This window comes from Herpailurus yagouaroundi, unplaced genomic scaffold (genome assembly GCF_014898765.1).
Source record: "Herpailurus yagouaroundi ecotype Mexico unplaced genomic scaffold, PumYag 29, whole genome shotgun sequence".
Lineage (NCBI taxonomy): Eukaryota > Metazoa > Chordata > Mammalia > Carnivora > Felidae > Herpailurus > Herpailurus yagouaroundi.
In genome coordinates, this window is record NW_024412377.1 from 5,316,510 (window position 1) to 5,335,734 (window position 19,225).

At 48.6% G+C, this 19,225-nt stretch overlaps 2 protein-coding genes across 5 annotated transcripts in view; one reads left to right on the plus strand and one right to left on the minus strand.

Annotated features, from left to right (window-relative positions):
• Positions 1–4,940: 4,940 nt before the first annotated feature.
• FASTKD3 (FAST kinase domains 3) lies at positions 4,941–14,712 on the minus strand. Of its 2 annotated transcripts, XM_040493786.1 has the most exons (7): positions 14,607–14,712; positions 12,220–13,690; positions 11,044–11,129; positions 8,366–8,540; positions 7,129–7,198; positions 6,269–6,383; positions 4,941–5,225 (listed from the first exon to the last, which is right to left on the minus strand). In XM_040493786.1, exons 2-7 carry the CDS (start codon positions 13,655–13,657, stop codon positions 5,127–5,129), a joined length of 1,983 nt encoding a protein of 660 aa, XP_040349720.1. In that variant the 5' UTR covers positions 13,658–13,690; positions 14,607–14,712; the 3' UTR covers positions 4,941–5,126. The 2 variants fall into 2 exon arrangements, 1 of the variants encoding a protein (XP_040349720.1); XR_005796255.1 differs by lacking the exon at positions 4,941–5,225 and having other exon boundaries at positions 6,332–6,383; positions 7,129–7,318.
• A 13-nt stretch (positions 14,713–14,725) lies between these two features.
• MTRR (5-methyltetrahydrofolate-homocysteine methyltransferase reductase) overlaps positions 14,726–19,225 on the plus strand; it is a 33,639-nt gene continuing 29,139 nt past the window's right edge. For 2 of the 3 annotated variants that reach the window (XM_040493767.1, XM_040493769.1), the window contains exons 1-3: positions 14,727–14,857; positions 16,615–16,779; positions 18,723–18,876. In XM_040493767.1, the coding sequence (XP_040349701.1) occupies positions 16,651–16,779; positions 18,723–18,876 (283 nt within the window). In that variant the 5' untranslated portion in view covers positions 14,727–14,857; positions 16,615–16,650. Of the gene's footprint in view, positions 14,858–16,614; positions 16,780–18,722; positions 18,877–19,225 lie in introns of all 3 variants that reach the window. The other variant, XM_040493774.1, reaches the window with a different exon arrangement.

A 19,225-nucleotide genomic window follows, 5' to 3' on the forward strand; every position in this document is an offset into this window, starting at 1 on the left:
GTTGGGGACACTCATGTAGACCAGGTTTGGCTGTAAAAGGGTCGACGTTGGGCCTGACCCGAGAAGCCGACTCAGGATCCTCAAAGGGAAGATAAATGTGGGGGGTGGTGCCCAAACCCGCCTCTGCTGGGGTTCTGTACCAGGTTGGAAATGGAGGCTACGTCTTTGTGTCGAAATCACCCGCGGGATTCTGATGTGGCTCAGGATCCTGCAGGCAATAAAGGAACGTTCCGCTCTTGTCGACACGGTTCCAAACAGCAGGTTTTACAGGGTGAGGATTCGTGGCCCAGGGTCCTTGATGCTCATTAACCAAAGCGGCTGCCACAGGTTCACGTCCCTCCTCCAGAGCGTTCCTGACGTGCACCCTGGACGTGCACCCTCGCCGCTAGTCGCAACAACGAAGGTGAATTAGGGATGCAACATTAACACATGGCCGGTAACAACGGCCCCCGAGTCTTTCTGAGCATTTACTGCTTTCCAGGGACTGGCCAGACACTTGACAAGGTGTTTCTCATTCCACCATCCTGCACGGAGACTCCTAAGGGTCCGGGCATGTCTCCAGTTTGCGGAAATCTCGGCTTCTGGAGGCTAACTCACCTAGCTGGCCACCACTGAGCCCAGATCCCTTCACTGCACTTGAACACGAAGTCTTCCGGTGGGTGCAGCGTTTTTAGAGGGAACCGAGGGCTTCCTTGCTCTCTCAGAATTCCATCAAAAATACACCGAGTGCTGTTCCTTCCTCTTTTTCCTTCCACCTAACAGATGTTTACCAAGCCTCCACACACACCCGGCCGTGGGAGGGTGGGCAGACAGGGTCCTGGGGCTCCAAGGAGCTGCGACTCCAGCCGGCATCTTCTCGCCAGCGTCCCGTCGACCCTTCACGTTGGGTAGGGTCAGGAGACCTGCATTCCTTCTTTAGAGGAAGGTAAGGAGGGCCACCTGTCACCCCACGCTCCCACAGCTCCTGCCTCCCCGCCCCACGTACACGCCAGCACAGGATCCATTCTCCAGAAATCTCCTTTCTGCAACCCAATGAATATCCCAAGCTTTGCTGCCCCCTAGAGGTGGGTCTGAAGAATATCACCTTGGTGCTGGTGGGGTGGGGGGGGAAGCTTGCAAGTGGACCAATTTTTTACCGGTTTTTGTTTCTTTTTTAAAAATTTCCTTTGCTCTTACTTTTGAAAAGCTACGGCAAGATATTGAAAGATGTCACCGGGGTGCCTGGGTGGCTTGGTCGGCTAAGTGTCCGAATCTTGCATGATCTCAGGTTTCGGGAGTTTGAGTCCTGAGTTGGAGCCTGCTGGGGATTCCGTCTCTCCTTCTCTTCTGCCTCTCTCACTCTCTGTCTCTCTCTCAAGATAAACTTAAAACAACAACAACGGGGCGCCTGGGTGACTCAGTCGGTTACGCGTCCGATTTCAGCTCAGGCCATGATCTCACAGTTCGTGAGTTCGAGCCCCGCGTCGGGCTCTGTGCAGACAGCTCAGAGCCCGGAGCCTGCTTCAGATTCCGTGTCTCCCTCTCTCTCTGCTCCTCCCCCTCCCATGCTCTGTCTCTCTCTCAAAAATAAATAAACATGAAAAGAAATTAAACAACAACAACAAAAGAGATACCATCAACGTATTGTCGCAAGAGCTATGAGACTGGATAAGTCATTCCAACAATACTATCACTTTTGCTTCTGTGGGTAAACATCACAACTCAGAGGACTGAGGGTTCCGATGATAAGGACTTGGTTTTATAATCTTACAGGATTCGTCAAATTCACTCCACTTGGTGAAACCAGAAATCTTGTATCTATTTATTAGCCTAGATGATCTTCATGACAAACGTACATTTCAGCATTAAAATTTGCTTTCATTTTTTAAATTATTTTTAAAAAATATTTTAAGTTTATTTTTATTTGAGAGAGAGAGAGAGCAAGCAGAGGAGGGACAGAGAGAGGGAGAGAGAATCCCAAGCAGGCTCTGCGCTGCCAGCAAAGAGCCCGATGTGGGGCTCGAGCTCATGAACCATGAGATCACGACCTGAGCTGAAGTCAAGAGTCCGCAGTTTAACGGACTGAGGCACCCAGGGGCCCCGGAATTAAAATTTGCTTTAAAACCAAGTGTCACTCAGTCCGGCCTCCTCTGGTGAGACTGCTGGGTGCCTTGTGGCCCCTGCCATGCCTGCAATGTTCTCCGCTGCACAGACCCACCTCCCTGTCGCCTAGCCTTCAGCTCACAGAACCTCTCACTCCCCAGGCAGGCCTGGGCTGTTCTCCATTCTGAGTCTGCACGTCAGGGGGCCAGCGGGCTCCGCACTGTAATCATCTGGTCACTAATTTGCCTCACTCAATCCCCCCACCCCTCAGGCCTGGGCCCTGTTCCGCTTCCCTAGGCAGCCGCCTTCAGGGTGCCCCGCGCCCGGGGGAGCACTTTAATAAATGTCTGGTGAACCCACAAAGGGCAGGGAGAGACAAATGAGGCTAGGAGGGAACTGTAGGCACAGGGGAAGGGGGATCTGATTCTGGTTGGAGGAAGGATGGTCACGATGGGGGAGGAGTTAGACCCACAGCAGAGGTGGAGGAAACAAATTCTAGGCAGTACTTTTTCTCCATAGCGTTTAGAGCAGACCGTCCCCACGTGTTTGTGTGGCTGTTCGTGACCCTCTTCTCCCACCACATCTCAGGCTGTTTCACGCCCAAGGATGAGTCACGGGGAGAGGCGAGCAGGGCAGCAGGACTGGCCTGGAGGCCGGGGAGGGAGCCGCAAGGTCGAGTGGGCACAGGACTGGGCAGCCTCCAGGCACCTGTCCCTGCGCCGGCTTTGCCGCTGTGGTTTTCCTTCTCTGCAGTCAGAGGCACGCACTCCACCGGCTGCAGACTGTGGGCTGACTCTGCTCTGGGTACTTTTCCAAGTGGCTTATGTATTTTAACTAATTCTCATTTCGACCTGTTGTGGGTTGAATCCTGAAGCCGATCCCAATGCCTGTGAATATGGCCTTATTTGGAAACAGGGTCTTCCCAGAGTCAGTCAAGACAAGATGAGGTCGTTAGGGTGGGCCCCAATCCCATATGGCTTGAGTCCTTGGAAAAAGGGGAATTTGGGCACAGAAATGCATACACAGGGAGACGACCATGTATAGACAGACACACACACACACACACATGCACGCACGCGCGTGCACAAGGACGACAGCCATGTGAACACGGAGACAGACTGGACTGACCTTGACGCACACCAGGGAAGCCCAGGCCTCCAAGAAGCTGGAAGAAGCAAGGACACTCTCCCCTGGGGCCCGCCCAAGGGGCGCAGCCCTGCCGACACAGTGATTGCGGACTCCAGGGCCCCAGAGCCATGAGAAAATAAACTTGTGTTGTGTGGCACTTAGTTGTGGCCGCCCTAGGAAACTTTTCAGAAGCCCTTCGTTACTGATGAGGATTCGGGTGGAACGGAGGCCCAAGGCCATCGGGCAGCAAGAGGAAAAGCTGGAACTCAAACCCGGGCTGGATTCTTTGCGGCTGTGCTCTTACTGCTTCTCAAGACCAGACTCAAATCTTCACCTGTCGCTTGTGATGCCTGACAGGGGTGGGACGCTCAAGCCGGCTAAGCTGGCCCGTAACCAACGAGTGGGAACCACACCTGACTCAGAAGGCCAGGGACCCACAGGAGTGTGGGCTGCCGTGCTCAGCACGGGTGCGCGGTCTGAGCACGGGATAGCAGCGGCTCCCTGTCCGAGCTCTCTCTGCTCCACCAGCCGACCTCCATGTCCTCTTTTCCCCCAACACTTTAACCTGACCCCAGTGGGACGGGACGGAACAGGAGGAGGACGCATCTGCACTCAATGGGAGACAACACGATTGATTCCGGATTCAAAATTCAGAAGCTTCCCCTGCCAATCAAATGCCCCTCCCGAAACCCTGCCTAAAGAAGTGACCTTTGGGGCGCCTGGGTGGCTCGGTCGGTTAAGGGTCAGACTTCGGCTCAGGTCATGATCTCGCGTTTCATGTGTTTGAGCCCCGCGTCGGGCTCTGTGCTGACAGCTCGGAGCCTGAAGCCTGCTTCGGATTCTATGTCTCCCCCTCTCTCTGCCCCACCCCTGCTTGTTCTCTCTCTCTGTCTCTCAAAAAATGAATAAACGTTAAAAAAATTTTTTTTAAAGAAATGACTTTTTATGTCTTTATCCCTTAAAAAGAACCAAACGGCTCCCATTCCAATGGAAACCATTTTCTTCATAACTACAGGGTTATTTCTGGATAATTCTGTAATTACATACGTTATATCCATAATCCTCTTTTTCATTATTCCTTCTCTTACCACGAGACTGCCTCTAACAAAGGAACAGGAGACAAACTTTCGTCCTTATATTTGTTATAAGTGTTAACAAAGATCTTGAAAGAAAATATTTTCAGTTAGCGGCTATTGCAAAACAAAGATTTAAAAATAAGCACACCTGGGATGCCTGGGCAACTCAGTCAGTTGAGCGTCAGCGTCTTGATTTTGGCTCAGGTCATGATCCCAGGGTCATGGGATAGAGCCCGGAGTCGGGCTTCATGCTGAGTGTGGAGCCTGCCTGGGATTCTCTCTCCCACTGCCCCTTACCCCTTCCTGCATGCACACACACACGCCCCCTCTAAAATACAAAACAAAAATAATACTCATTACATTTCTTTTTTTTTTTTAATTTTTTTTTTTTAACATTTACTTATTTTTGAGACAGAGAGAGACAGAACATGAATGGGGGAGGGGCAGAGAGAGAGGGAGACACCGAATCCGAAGCAGGCTCCAGGCTCTGAGCCATCGCCCAGAGCCCGACGCGGGGCTCGAACCCACGGACCGTGAGATGGTGACTTGAGCTGAAGTCGGACGCTTAACCGACTGAGCCACCCAGGCGCCCCTCATTACATTTCTTTATTGTACTTGATCAGTTGCTTTGTGTATAAAAGTATAACACTAGTATTAAATAAAAATAAAAATAATAAAAATTTATTTTAAATTCACCACTGGTAAGCATATACACGGTATAAGGAAAACCACAGACCCTTTCTGGATCACGGCCAACTCACAACTTCCATCCCTCTTTGTACCGAGTCCCAAGAAAACACAAGTTGGTTCACCGAGTCCTGAAGCCAGTATTCCTTCTTGTTACCAACGAACGCCCACGTTGTGAGGAAATAGTTTTCTCTGCAAATATTCCACCAATTCAACTCTTGATTTTAGCATCTCAATCTCATAATAGGGGATCTGTAAAGGGAGGAAAATAGAATACATCACACAATCCGTCATGTTCTGAAGTCACCCTGGTGTTTCGGTCCCTCGAACCCTCCGCCACGGCTCCTGGAGGGCAGAGCTCACGGCTGCTCGGCGGGTCTCCCCAGTGCTTGCGAGGGTGCCCGGCACCCAGTGCGACTCAGCAAACGAGCCGCAGAACATGCAGAGAGAACGGGCGTCTCGCGTGGAGAGAGGCTCACATTTCAGGTCAGGGCGGAAGGGGAGCCCGAGCCAGAATTTGGATGCGCAGAGTGGCGAGACCAGTCCTCTGCGGGAAGCAGCGGGGCCAAAGGGAGAGAGGCAAGAGAGCGGAGGGGGGCAGGGGTGCGAAAGAGACCGCTGAGCACGGGCCGACCATGGGGGGTCTTGGATGCCCAGATGCAGATGGGTTTCCACTTCATCTTGTAAGCAGTAAAGGAACAGTAAAGGTTTCTCAACACACACAGGCATGTCAGTTTCAGGAGCGTTAATCTGGGGATGTAGGTAAACTATGCAGTGGAAAAAAGTAAGCAGACAGGACAGCAGAGAGCAGACCAGCAGACCGGGAACACACAGTCCGGAAAGCTCCATGAACATTCGCTGCTGACTCCGCACAGACCGCCTCGCTAAGAGATCGACAAGACAAACACAAATAAGGGCTGAAGCCTAAAAGTACGATGATGATCCTGGTTTTAACGGGGTCATCTTGGCTATTTCTATTCATTCAATCAGAGGGACATTAAAGCAAAACAGGTGCTCTAATAATTCAGTAATCCTAGAAGCAGAGGTTAGTATAGCTTAGAAAGGGTATATGGATGCCGCACTTGAGAAAACTGTGGGTCTGAATGTTCTGTACTTCAAAATATAAATACAGGGATTTTTTTTTTTTTTAACTGGGAAAATAATGCTCAAAGTTGGCCTTTAAACTAGATATAAGATGCGTGGTCCACTGGGCTGGCAGACCACCTAGCCCTCTGGAGAAAACACATCTAAATTAGAAGTTGCTTTGGGGGAGAAGAAAACAGGTGGATTCCTACCTGAACAACCTGATAACCAAGAAGGCGCAGGTGTCTCTGTTTAATAGCTTCCTTTCCCAGTAAGTGTCTGCTATTCAGAGAAAATCTTTTTGGATCATCAATGCATAGTGCTAACCTGAAAAATCCAACGGAGAAACTTAGTTCTTAAAACAATCCAAAATATTTATACATTTTTCGTGGAAAGTGTTTATTTGGGATTCGGCTATTCCTGTGTGTCAATGTTATTTTCAAATAAATCATGAGTGTGCCATTCTTTAATATGCTGAGAAAGCAATCTTATTAATATTAATGTTTCTGTTACAAGGAATTTCCAAAATTGGGATGCTGTTCAGTAGTGTCTTTACTTCTAGAAACATGTCTATTTTCCCACCATGTTTTTAATGCTTTATTTATTTATTTGGGGGGGGGCGGGGCAGAGAGAGAGGGAGAGAGAGAGAGACAGTCCCAAGTAGGCTCTGCACTGACAGCAAAGAGCTCAGTGTGGGGCTTGAACCCAGGAACTGTGAGATCATGACCTGAGCCAAAATCAAGAGTCGGATGCTTAACCCACTGAGCCACTCTTGTTTTCCCACATTCTTAAGAAAATACCATCGACGGGCGCCTGGGTGGCTCAGTCGGTTGAGTGTCCGACTTTGGCTCAGTTCATGATACGCGGTGAGTCTGAGCCTGCGTCAGGCTCTGTGCTGACAGCTCAGAGCCTGGAGCCTGCTTCAGATTCTGTGTCTCCCTCTCTCTCTGCCCCTCCCCTGCTCATGGACTCTCTGTCAAAAATAATAAACATTAAAAAAAAAAAAGAAAACACCATCGATTATTAATCCCAACAAGTTTTGTAACATAAAAACCGCACCAGCTTTCTTTACCTTTTATGCACATCTTCATCAATCGTAAATGGCAACACTAATCCTTCTTCGTCTAATTTAATTTCCACATCTGGTGAGAGAAGAAAGGAAACATTCTCCGTGTGATACCCTCACAAACACTACGTTCCTTTCCTCCTCCTCCTTCTGTTCTGAATTCTCCCACACTGCAATTTACCAGCTGCGCTGGAGGCTGCAAAGAAATGACCACACCAGACCATGGTGAGAATTTTAACATAACCAGCTCTACCATCAACCAAGTCAGCCTTAATTTCAGAAGGCTCAGCCACTAAATCAAGGTGCCGGGTGTGATAAGAACTGCACGTACTTCCTCTCTCTCCTTGAGGTGAGTATTGGGAACCCTTCACCCCAGACAGGAAGCAAAGCCGGACTGTGGCCTATACAAGTCGCAACTTTCATCACGGAATCTCCCAGAGTCTCCAGGGTAGGCAAAGCCTCCTGCACCCCACTCTGTGGTCGCTGGGCACGGCAGACCCCTACTTCCTCCCCTCTGATGTCCTGCTATTCTCTTTGTGAAAAGAGCTCCTAAAGGAGGAGGGAAGTGAGCTACGACGTCCTGAAGCCTATAAAACACTACCTCCTCGGAGCTGATTTTCTTGTAGTCGTTCATTTAAAACACTGTTAAGGGCAGAAGGACGTGAACTCTCCCGTCAGCCCCACCCAACAGAACTTTCCGCCGTGATCACATGTTTGCGCCTCTGCTGTTCCAGCACGCCTGCCACCAGCCACCAGCCACCTGTGGTTCTGAGCCCTTGACATGTGGCCAGGGCAACCAAGGAACTGAACTTTGGATGGTTTTTAAACTTTAACTAACGTAAATTTAAGTAGTCACAGGTACTCCTGGCTAGGGCGTCGGACAGCACTGACCTCGAGTGGCACAGCAATTATACTGGCTAATGATTACCCAGCACTTGCTATGCTCGGGGTATCACTCACTTAGTGCTTAAGCAAGTCTGGGTCACTATTCTTCGTACTCTCATTTTACAGAAAAGGAGCAAGCGGAAAAAGATTACTCTGCCCAAAGACATTCCCCTACCACGTGGCTAACAGGTGGGACTCCCCCACGCATCTGGACTCCACGGCCCACGGTTCCAATTTGCCTTCCGGGAAGGGCCAACTCCGTTTTATATTTCCTGACCTTCCAGTGGCTGCGAAGTCCTGCATATTCCCAAAGAGGACAGCAAGCCAAGCCTGGTAAAGGAGACTCCCAAGTACTTACCTATTGTATAACAATAGGGCGTTAACACTTTTGAAGCAAAATACATTCTTGCGCCCAGAAGGTCAATCAGTCCAATCCTCACAGATTTGTAAAGCTGAAAATCCACAGGCGTCTCCAGAGAACAGCACGGAGTAAGAAAAGACCTCACTTGATATTTAGGAAGAAGTTTCCGACCCTGAAAATTGTATGTTTAAACATGAGAAAGGAAGATACGATCCAAAACCAGAAAATAAAACAAGGTTACCTGCGAATAAGTCTCATCAATATTACTCTATAAGCAGGATACTTTTCCAGATTAAGGACAAATACGTTCCTCAAAATGACAACAGAAAAATATTCTTGCGATAGCTCAAATCCAGTAGTTCGATAGATCTTTTAAATGTGTGGGTTTTTTTTTTTTTTTTTAACATTTATTTATATTTGAGAGACAGAGACAGAGCATGAGGGAGGAGGGGCAGAGAGAGAGAGGGAGACACAGAATCCAAAGCAGGCTCCAGGCTCCGAACTGTCAGAACAGAGCCCGATGCGGGGCTCGAACTCATGAACCATGAGATCATGACCTGAGCCGAAGTTGGACGCTTAACCAACTGAGCCACCCAGGCGCTCCTAAATGTGTTTTAAAAGTAGTCCGTGGTCATAGAAAGAAAGGAAGGAAGAGAGGGAGGGAGAAGGGAGGAAACAACTGCTCTTGCAGCTCAAGAAATATCTCTTTGGAACTCTTAGAATTGCTTTAAGGGCCTTAAGGACACTCATGTTTTTAACAGAGGACAATGTGATAAGGGTGACATTTCAATTTACCAGGAGAAGGAGAGCTACGTAATAAATGGTACAGCCGGTAATCCATCCAGAAAATAACCAAGTGAAAGTTCTAGCACATGTTGAGGACTGCCATAAATTCCAGGTGGGTTAAAGTGCTATAAATACAGTAAGGGAAAGGAGCATTTTTAAAAATTTAGTAAAATATGTGTATTACCTTAGGAATGGTAAAATATTCTAGAGAGAGGAAACCCAGAAACCATAAAAGATGGATACATTTGACTATAGACAACTTGAAAATTTCTGTAGAGCAAATAGAGATCATAAACAATATTAAGCTACAAGCCCCCCTCCCCCAAATGAAGAACAAAAACTAGGACCAAGTATGTGCAACATACATAGGCGCTAATATCTCTATCTCACAATGTGTTCTAGGACAAAAAAAAAAAAAAGAGAAAGAAAAAAGACAACCAATAGGAATCTGAGTCAGGAGATAATGAGGTAATTCACAGCAAATCGACCAATAAGCATTGTGAAAATAGGCTCAGCTCAAGATGCAATTTAAACATGTGACACGGTACTTTTCCATGGAGTCAAATGACAATGATTCAAGGGACTAACCACACTCGGCAACAGAAACGATAGGTAAAGGGACATTTCCAACTATCAGGGGAAACACATCTGCCAGTAGTCCAGAATCTAGTCCGCAGTCTAGTCTCTAGATTGAAAAACAAAAAGAATGCACTTAATCTTCATGCATTGCCCTCGAGGAACGTCCACGGTAGACTGGGCATATTAGAGCCAAGTGTCCTCGGAAGAGCCCCGTTCCAAGGAAAGAGAGAAACAGGAGTGTTCATGTATTTGTGCACCTTTGTACATAAAACTGCTAACACCACTCCTTCAGGGATGGAAGGAAGCTGAGGTAAGTAGCATTTACTTTTCTATGCCTTACTACTGTTAAAGCTGTTTTGTTTTTTTAAGTAGGGTCCACGCCCAACATGGGGCTTGAACTCACAACCCTGAGATCAAGAGTCCTATGCTCTACTGACTGAGCCGGCCAGGAGTCCCTGTTGAAGCTGTTTTAAAGAAGAAAATAGGAGTGCCTTTCCATTCTTCCTTCTTAATCTGAAATGAGCTGCTTTTTGTTTTTGTTTTTAATGTTTAGTTTGAGAGAGAGAGAGCCTGTGCTCATGAGCAGTAGTGGGGTGGAGAGAGAGAATCCCAAGCAGGTTTCACGCTGTCAGCGCAGAGCCCGATAATGTGGGGCTCGAACTCACAAACTGGGAGATCATGACCTGAACCAAAATCAAGAGTCGGATGCTCAACCGACTGAGCCACCCGGGCGCCCTGAAAATGAGCTAGTCTTAAATGTGATTCAGTCAAGGGAGGGATGAGCAAGTCTGGAGAGGCCATGTGTGATCTTAACCAAGGTGCTGGATTAAGTTACAAGAACGAATCTCTGGGGTACTAGACAGGAAGCACCAACTCCACCTATCAGGTGAGGGTGAAACTTCTGGCTTGGCGTAGAAATGTACTTGAAACAGTTTAGGATTTGCTCAGGCCTAACCGAACGAGGGATTCGCATTTACTATCTAACAGCTGTGGGGAGTGCAAGCCCTTCAAGGCCCTCAGAGCGCATCCAGGACGCTCTGACTCCTGTGCCGGCAGCACCCCACAGAACCTCCCAAGAAACCTTACGCAACTGGAAATGGGTACTTCCAACACAAGAGAACAGGTATGGGGCCAATTTATCAAAGAGAAGGCTACCTAGTGGGAAAGTAAGTTGGAGTGAATGAAAGCTCTGCTTTCTGATGAGGTTACTGAGACAGATCAAAAGAGGAAAAACTTAAAAGATGGGGAGGGAGACACAAAAGAAAGCCGCCCCCACAGGGAAATAAGGTTAAGAGGACCCCTGCTTTTACCTTATAGAAAGGGCATTCTAGCACTGAGGTTAGGAACAGTTGGGTCAGCTGTGCGAGGCTCAGCCTGTCCACGGACGATTCTTCCCCTGAAACAAGAAGCATTCCAGTTGTAAGTAAGTTTGAATTTGGTTTGTGAAGGAACATCACGAATGGACGATGTACACTAATCACTCTGGAAGTAATGTACTATTAAATGGCACTCGGGAGGGGCGTCTGGGTGGCTCAGTCTGTTGAGCGTCGGCTTAGGTCATGATCTTGCGGTCTGTGGGTTCGAGCCTGCATCGGGCTCTGTGATGACGGCTCGGAGCCTGGAGCCTGCTTCGGATTCTGTGCCTCCCTCTCTCTCTGCCCCTCCCCGACTCATGCTCTGTCTCTCTCTGTCTCAGAAATAAATAAACATTAAACAATTTTTTTAAATAAATAAAATAAATGGCACTCGGGGAAGAACTTCTCAGAGTTAACCATGCCTTCTGGCTTGCCATCAAATGCCATCTCATTTAAACTTTTTTGTTTTAAGTTTTATTTGAGAGAAAGAGAGAGAGCATGAGAAGGGGAGGGGCAGAGAGAGGGAGACACAGAATCCAAAGCAGGCTCCAGGCTCCAAGCTGTCAGCACAGAGCCCGATGCAGGGTTCGAACTCACAAACCGTGAGATCATGACCTCAGCCGAAGTTAACAGTCGGATGCTCAACTGAATGAGCTCCCCAGGTACCCCAATGCTATCTCATTTGAACTTCTGAGGGATTCAAGCTATAATGAAAAGTCAACAGATATGTTAAAATTAGTGAGAATTTCCTTTAGCGGTGGAGACAGACATCTGATGTTATTTGGGTGGCCTTGAAGATGACCCACACCCTTTCTGAACAGGGGAGCCTACAGTTGCTGTTGTGGCTTCTGACATATTGGCATGACTATCACCGATGCCACACCATGTCCCCGCGAGACTCAGTTCAGCGGTCTGTGTACCCGGAATGGTTTTCTCTGTGCAGTGCTCCATCATTCTTTAACTCCGTATTTACACTGGCATCTGAAACTTCACTTGTCTTCTTTAAGTTGTTACGGAAGAGAAATCAAAGGCACCGCACGGCTCAGGCTAAGAGGCAGATGTGCGACTTGAAAACATCACGCACGCATTCAAGGGTTAATTTTTCCACTCTCCAAGTTAGAACCAACTCACCTTGCAGCTGCTGAAGAAAATAAGGGCTGAATATTTTTGCCATAAAGTTGACCGGATGGCATGCGATGAGTGAACACGAATGGAGAATTTTCAATAACGTTTTGGGTGGAAAATAATCGAAACGAGTGAGTAACAGGTTTTCTAGCTTTCTGAATAAAGCAGAGGCGTTCGGTGGCAAATAATTGAGTTTTCCAAACGGTTCAATTAACTCGGAAACCTGCCGAGGTGAAAATTTCTCTGACTGGCCAACAAAAGTTTCCGCCACTGCATCGAAGATGGGTTTTGAAAGAATCTGTTTCCTACCGCAGTACTCCATGACTGTGCTGATGACCTCAGGATCCAAAGTGAGACACAGTGAGGCCACATGTCGCTCCAGGGCTATTGTAAAAAATCGGTCATTGTGCCCAAAGTATATGAAAGCCTCCAGGACTTTTCTGAGCTCTTCATGAGTAAAATGAGGGATATGCCTCACAGCGTATTTTCCCAATTTTATAACCAGAGGAAGCGCTTGAGTTTGATCAAGAGCCACTAGGGCAGTGAGCATTTGACTCATCAGCGCAGGACTCAAGTTGGAGACGACCGACAGGGAAAAGCTGTTTATCTTGTTTAGAAATGCTTGGTGTCGGTCCACTTTTTCAGCACATGCCTGCAGTATTCTATAAAGGGCCACAATATCCTCAGGGGCAAATGTTTCCAATTTTTCCCCCTGCAGTTGATATATAATCAGTTCTAGTGTCTCACCGCCTGGACCCTGCAGTCTAATCAGACTTTCCCCAAGGATACAGAGACTGCGGACTTCCAGGCCACCTCTGTCGACACGATGGCGGCTTTCTGCCACCAGGTTTAGTAACAAGTTACTCTGAGGGCCCACGTACAACAGACTCAGAGCTTGCAAAGCAGTCACCAAAGCAGTGTCCGACAGACTCGGGGATTCCTGCTCGAACCGAACGCATAAAGCTTGAAAGACACCATTCTCTAGTATTCCTTTTGGCAGCTTGTGATTGCCACCTTTTTTTTCCACTTCACAGATCCGTTGCAAGGCTCCTGCTGCCAGGCTCTCAGGCAAAGGTTGCAGCGTGCCTATAAAACGTAACACGTCTTCTGAGGAATCCAAGTCGTTGAGTCTCCTGTAAAACATCTGTTCATCCAGGCTTTTGGGAGTTTGTTCAGGCCCAGCCCAGTCATGTGCTTGAGAGAACACTGGCTCACCAAGTGGATGCAGGGCGTCTCCGTTTTCCGAGTGGAACTTTTTACAACAGGCATGATGGAACCTGACCCTGCAAGGCTCGGGTTGTAGTGAAGGGAACCACGGACACAGACGCCCCTTGACCATCTTGCGAACGTGGTTTACAGGGTGATTTTTCAGAGCGGCCAGGGCGCCATGTATCCGAAAATCGGATAAATGGTAAAGGTTCCTCCGCAAGGTAATCAAAGCCATGCCATCAGATTCTCAACTCCTCTTGACTTCTAACTAAAGAAAATAAAGAAAACACGGTCAAACACACTGAGAACGTGACTCGCTCAACAACATGAATGCTTCTGAAACTGAGGATGAGTACTCATAAGAAACGACACACAAAAGTTTCCCACTGAAACACAAGCACCCCGAGATCAGTCGCAGCATCCCACAGCTTAGAAACGTGGCTGGCACCCAAGGATGATAATCGCTGTGGTTTCTATGCACTGTTGTGCCCCCTAGTGCTTAGCCCTCACAACAGCTCAATAAATGAAGTACTTCTGGTGTCATTTTATAGACGAGGAAACTGATGCCCTCGGTTTTCTGTCCAGCTTCCAAGCTGGACACAGTAAGTGGCGGTGCTGGGATTCCCCTCGGGCAGTCCAGATCCGAAACACGCCTCCCACGTGTTACGTGTTGGGTCGACGGAAGGCACTGCGTTTGGTTAAACTGACTCAAAAGGAGCAACGGGTTAAAATGGCCAAAATTCGTATAGGTCCACGCAAAGCAAAGGTCAAAACCACGTTTAAGAAGCCCTGAGGCGTTGGTTTCTGCTCGGAGTAAAGACCTGGCCAGTGGTAAGGAAGAAAAGGATCTAGCTTGGCAAAGAGGGAAAAAGTAGGATTTAAAAGAAGATAAAGGAGGCGGGCGTGTAAAGGAAGAAGGTGGGCGGTCCGTCCAGATCTAAATACCCCGTGTGAGATTTGGGAACAGGAGTGCGCGCGCCAGAGGGGACGGGGCGCCCCGGGGACCCAGTCCTCCTTGGAATGAAAGGAACCCACGCGCCGGGCGCCCCAAACCCGACGTCTAGGGACCTTCGATAAAGCACCGGGAGGGAGGCGGCGGCGGCTGGAGAGCAGCGGAGGGGCCCGGGCAGTACCGACAGCTCAGCTATGCCGCGGGCCCATGCACGCCGGGCCGGGACACCTACCACGCTAGGACATCTACTGCGCTCACACCGCGGGAGGTCGTGCAGCGGCGAGGACCCTGGAGCCTCGTGGGCCTCCGTACGCGCCTTCCCAAGCCGGGCAGCGGGCGCATGCGCGGGGACGGAGGCCACGCCCCGCGTCCGGAGCGCTGGGACTGGCACAGTTGTTCCTTCCCGAGCTCATTGGTCCCCGGCGCTGACAAGAGTGCGCAGGCGCCCGCTCTCCCCGTGGGTCTCCGGCCGGTCACCCTTAGGTGAGCGCCTGGCGGTGGCTGTTTCCTAAGTGAGCAACCCGTCCTGCTCGAGCCTGGGGGACGCGCCCCAGGGTGGGCAAGGGCAGCGGCTTCTGCGCCCCCACGTCCCTCTCCCGGCCGGGCTGGGCGCTCGCGGGTCGGTCAGGAGCTCGGCCCCGCAGGGCAGAGAGCGGAAGGCGGGCTGCCCGGAGGCCGGTGCTCGGGGGACTGCGGCCGCCTTCCGGGAGCCGGCCCCACGTGGCGGCGTTGACCCACGGCGTGGGTCCCTCCCGTGGGCGTTTCTGTTCTCTAGGCTGGGGGCGAGGGGACTCGAGAATGTTTGGAGCACAGCCCCGGGCGGCAGGCGGGGTCTGTCTCCCTTGCTGCTGCTGCGCCTGTGGTTGCCGGGGATCCGCCTCTGAGAAACGCGGGGCCGCGGCACCTGCTTTATAAGTGTTGGTGGACCCGAGAGGTTCATCCTCTGCAGCGCCTGGGGGTGTGCCTGGCCCCTAGGAAGTGATCGAGGGCCCAAGCTATAGTGATAAGCGGTGACAATTTCCATCTCTCTCGCTGCATTCCCACAATTCTCACCGAGTCCAAATGTGTATTATCCTTACAGTACTTATGCGTTCATTCGTTCAATGTATCGAGCACCCGCTCTGTACCAGGCTATGTTCCCTATGGACATTCCATGATTCTAAACAGCCCATGATTCTAGACATATTATCTAACCCAATTCTTTTCATGTCTTTCGTGGCTTAATTTATCCTTGGATGTAACTGGTCAGAGGAGCATAAACCTGCTGATGGTTCATTCTGGAAGAGCCAAGATTTGATTTTGGTGATATCTGTCCCCACAAGTTAACAATTCCCCAGTTTTAGATACTGGATGAGGCTGTGAGTGTTCCTTATTTTACTCCTGGTTTTCTTTTCCAGGAAAACATATAAACTATCTTGAGTGGATTGGAAATATTTTCTCTTTGTACATACGTAAGTGTATCTACCTGTGCACCCACATATGTTTGATATTGAATTAAACCATAAAGCAGAGTATGTAGATTAACTTCAGTACTTTGATCAGTTTATTCGGCGTTAGGATCATGTAGGAACAGAATCCTCAACTTTCATTGGAATTTTATTTTTAATTTTTTTTTAACGTTTGTTTATTTTTGAGAGAGCACGGCAGAGACAGAGAGGGAGACAGAATCTGAAACGGGCTCCAGGCTCCGAGCCATCAGCACAGAGCCCAGCCTTGGGCACGGTGAGATCGTGACCTGAGCTGAAGTCAGATACTTAACCGACTGAGCCACCTAGGCGACCCTTTACATTTTTTTTTAAATAAAAATATCTAAGACGTAGTGAACACTGCCGTGTCACAGCTGTTGTTCAAGTCTTTGCAGCTAGCACGTCTTTGTCAGGTGGGTACAATTGTCCCCATTGTAAGGGTGGGGGAGCTGAGGCACAGATCAGTTGAAAAGCTTGCCTGAAGTTCTCTCGTTTTGAATGATGGACCCTGGATTCAAGCCCAAGTAGCCTGACCCCAGAAACTGATTTCCGAGCCTTGAACTTAAAGCTTCACTCGTGGTTAAATGAATTCTCTTTTTTTAAGACTCACTGAGAATTAATGCTAACAGATCTAGAGAAGTCTCTTTCGTATGTGTGGATATTGGTGGAGACTTAAAAAAGATTGTGAGGGAGAATTAATGCCTGTGGTGTACTACTTAATTAAAAAGAAAATCCCTTTTTTCTGTTTTTGTTCTTTTTTTTTTCTTTTTTCAGTGTAACTGTTACAGGTGAAGCATATGCCTCAAAGTGATGAGGAGGTTTTTGCTGCTCTATGCTACGCAGCAGGGACAAGCAAAGGCCATAGCAGAGGAGATCTGTGAAAAAGCATTTGTGCATGGATTTTCTGCAGATCTTCACTGTATCAGTGAGTCAGATAAGGTAAGTGGTTTCTCATGTGGTTTTTATCGTGTGTTTTGTGCCTGCAGTATTTTGATTGGGAGGGAATGTTAAACAGCAAAGCAAGGTGCTGAATGCCACCATAATCCTTTTCTCCCTCACCACATTCAGAAATTTATTTTATCAACTGTGTTGTAAGATTTCCGCCATTTTTTTAAGCATATAAGTGTATGTTTGAATTAGACTAAACTGTCCCCCAAATCGAAGCAAGTAACTATTAACCTTAAGCAGAAGTCGTAATGCTTGCCTTGGTTTTCTTGGTTCTTGGGGTGGCTTTGCCAACAAATGAGACGTGTTTGCGTGCACGTGTGTGCTTTCCAAGTCACAAATCCCATGTCTCAAAATAAAGACTTGGCATTCATGTCAGAGTTCCTGCAAATGAAGGGCCATGGAATTTTTTTCAAGTTTATTTATTTTTGGGAAAGAGCAAGTCATGGGCTCGTGCACAAAGCCAGTGGCGGTGGGGAGGTGTGTGGAGCGGGGGAGGGCAGAGAGAGAGACAGAGACACAGAATCCGAAGCAGCTCCAGGCTTCGAGCTGTCAGCGCAGAGCCTCTGCGGGACTCGAACTCACTAACAGCGAGATCATGATCTGAGCTGAAGTTGGATGCTCAACCGACTGAGCCGCCCAGGCGCCCCAAGGACCATGTAATTGTTCTGTGGAATAAAATTTAAAGTCGAACTGGAAGGATCTAGAGAAGATTTGGCTTCTTTAGGTCAAGGACTGCTTATTTTTACGTTCAGTCTCTGCAGAAGTTCATACTTTAGGTTATGTGAGATCATAACACACGTATATTCTTCTCTCAGTTTGTGGGATTGAGTCCTGCAGTTTTCCTGTTTTATACAGTCCGGTTCATAGCAACTAACAGCTTTTTATACCAGCACAAGATGATGTACCAGCCACTCATGAGTCAAATTTAGCTTAGTATTTTAAAAGTTACCCTGCCGGTACACTCAAGTTCATAAGCTCCTCTGTCCTTTCCCACATCTCTGGTTCAGAAGACTAGACTGTCGGCAGCACACTTGAATTATAAACTCTGCTCATAGGAGAGCCACCTGGTTCCTTCATGTGTGAGGGCCAAGGTGAGCCAGCAGGGAGCATCCTGGAGGACACCGCCAATCAGCAGGTTCTGTAATCCTGTGGTTACTTCAGAGTTGGTGTAGCGGATGCCACATGATAGAATAGGAACAAAAACAGAGTTGTCCGCACCGTGTAACTGGCCCGGATTTGGCCCCTAGGGTCGCCTCGCCACCCAAATCAGCGGCTACTTGAAAATTCGGTGAGTGTTTTAGTGCCTTGTTAGTCACGTGTGCCGTCCCAGCTGATTGACTTCTCCAGCTGTTACTGATCCAAGTTCAAACAGATAGCTTTGTACTTCCTAGGTCGTGGTCGTCCTTTTCAAGGTGGAGTTACTTTAACAGACTGTAGAAGTTTAATACACAATTTGCGCCGCGTCCTGTAAGCATTGAATCACCTGGAAAAACGTTAGCTCAGATCCTTGTGTCCGCCTGAGAAATAAGTGAATTCCTCAGAAGCAGCTTGGATCCGCATGCTCAGTAGAGCTCTGGAGTCATGATAGAGATGGTGAAGTGCTCTTCTTGGAATATTTAAATTTAGGTGAGAGTTAGGATGAAGAAACCTGATCTGTAAGACACGGAAACGCGGACGATCTCGGCTTACCACTGACGCTATCCCCAGCCCCCCGGAGCCCTGAGGGAGTGAGGACTTAGCCAGGCTCCCTGGTGTCTGAGGAGTGGGATGTGCACCTTCCCAGAGTGATCATGCTCCTCACCCTCTCTGCCCGTTAAACAACGCGCAGTACAGGTGACAGGTTCAGGATAGAGACTAAGCCGGTTGCGTGGCCGATGCGTTAAGTTGAAACTACATACAGCTGTAGATCCCTGACGTGCCTGCTTGTCTTCTAGTACGATCTGAAAACCGAAACGGCGCCTCTCGTCGTTGTCGTTTCTACGACGGGCACAGGAGACCCACCCGACACCGCTCGCAAGTTCGTCAAGAAAATCCAGGACAAGGCGCTGCCAGTGGATTTCTTTGCTCACCTGCGGTATGGATTGCTGGGTACGGACTGTATTTTGGTTCTGACTCTCCTCAGTTATTACAGGTTTGACTTCGGGTATCTGAATGTATCCTTCAGAACCATGGTGTATAGCTGTAGAGGTCTTGTTTTTGTTTGTTTTTTATAGAAATGTGTAAAACACGTAAGTGTAAATACTGTGCTGTGTTCTGCAAATGAGTCCCCTGGCTTCACCCCACAGCAGCGCCTCTCTGGGGCCAGGGGACATTTTCTGACTATCAGCGGCTAGTCTCCATCCCAAACTTGGTTAAAAATAAAAGGAATCCCTGAAGGAGCAACTTTAAATGCTGTTTTATTGTTTTTTGTGTGTTTTTTTGTTTTTTTTTACAAACA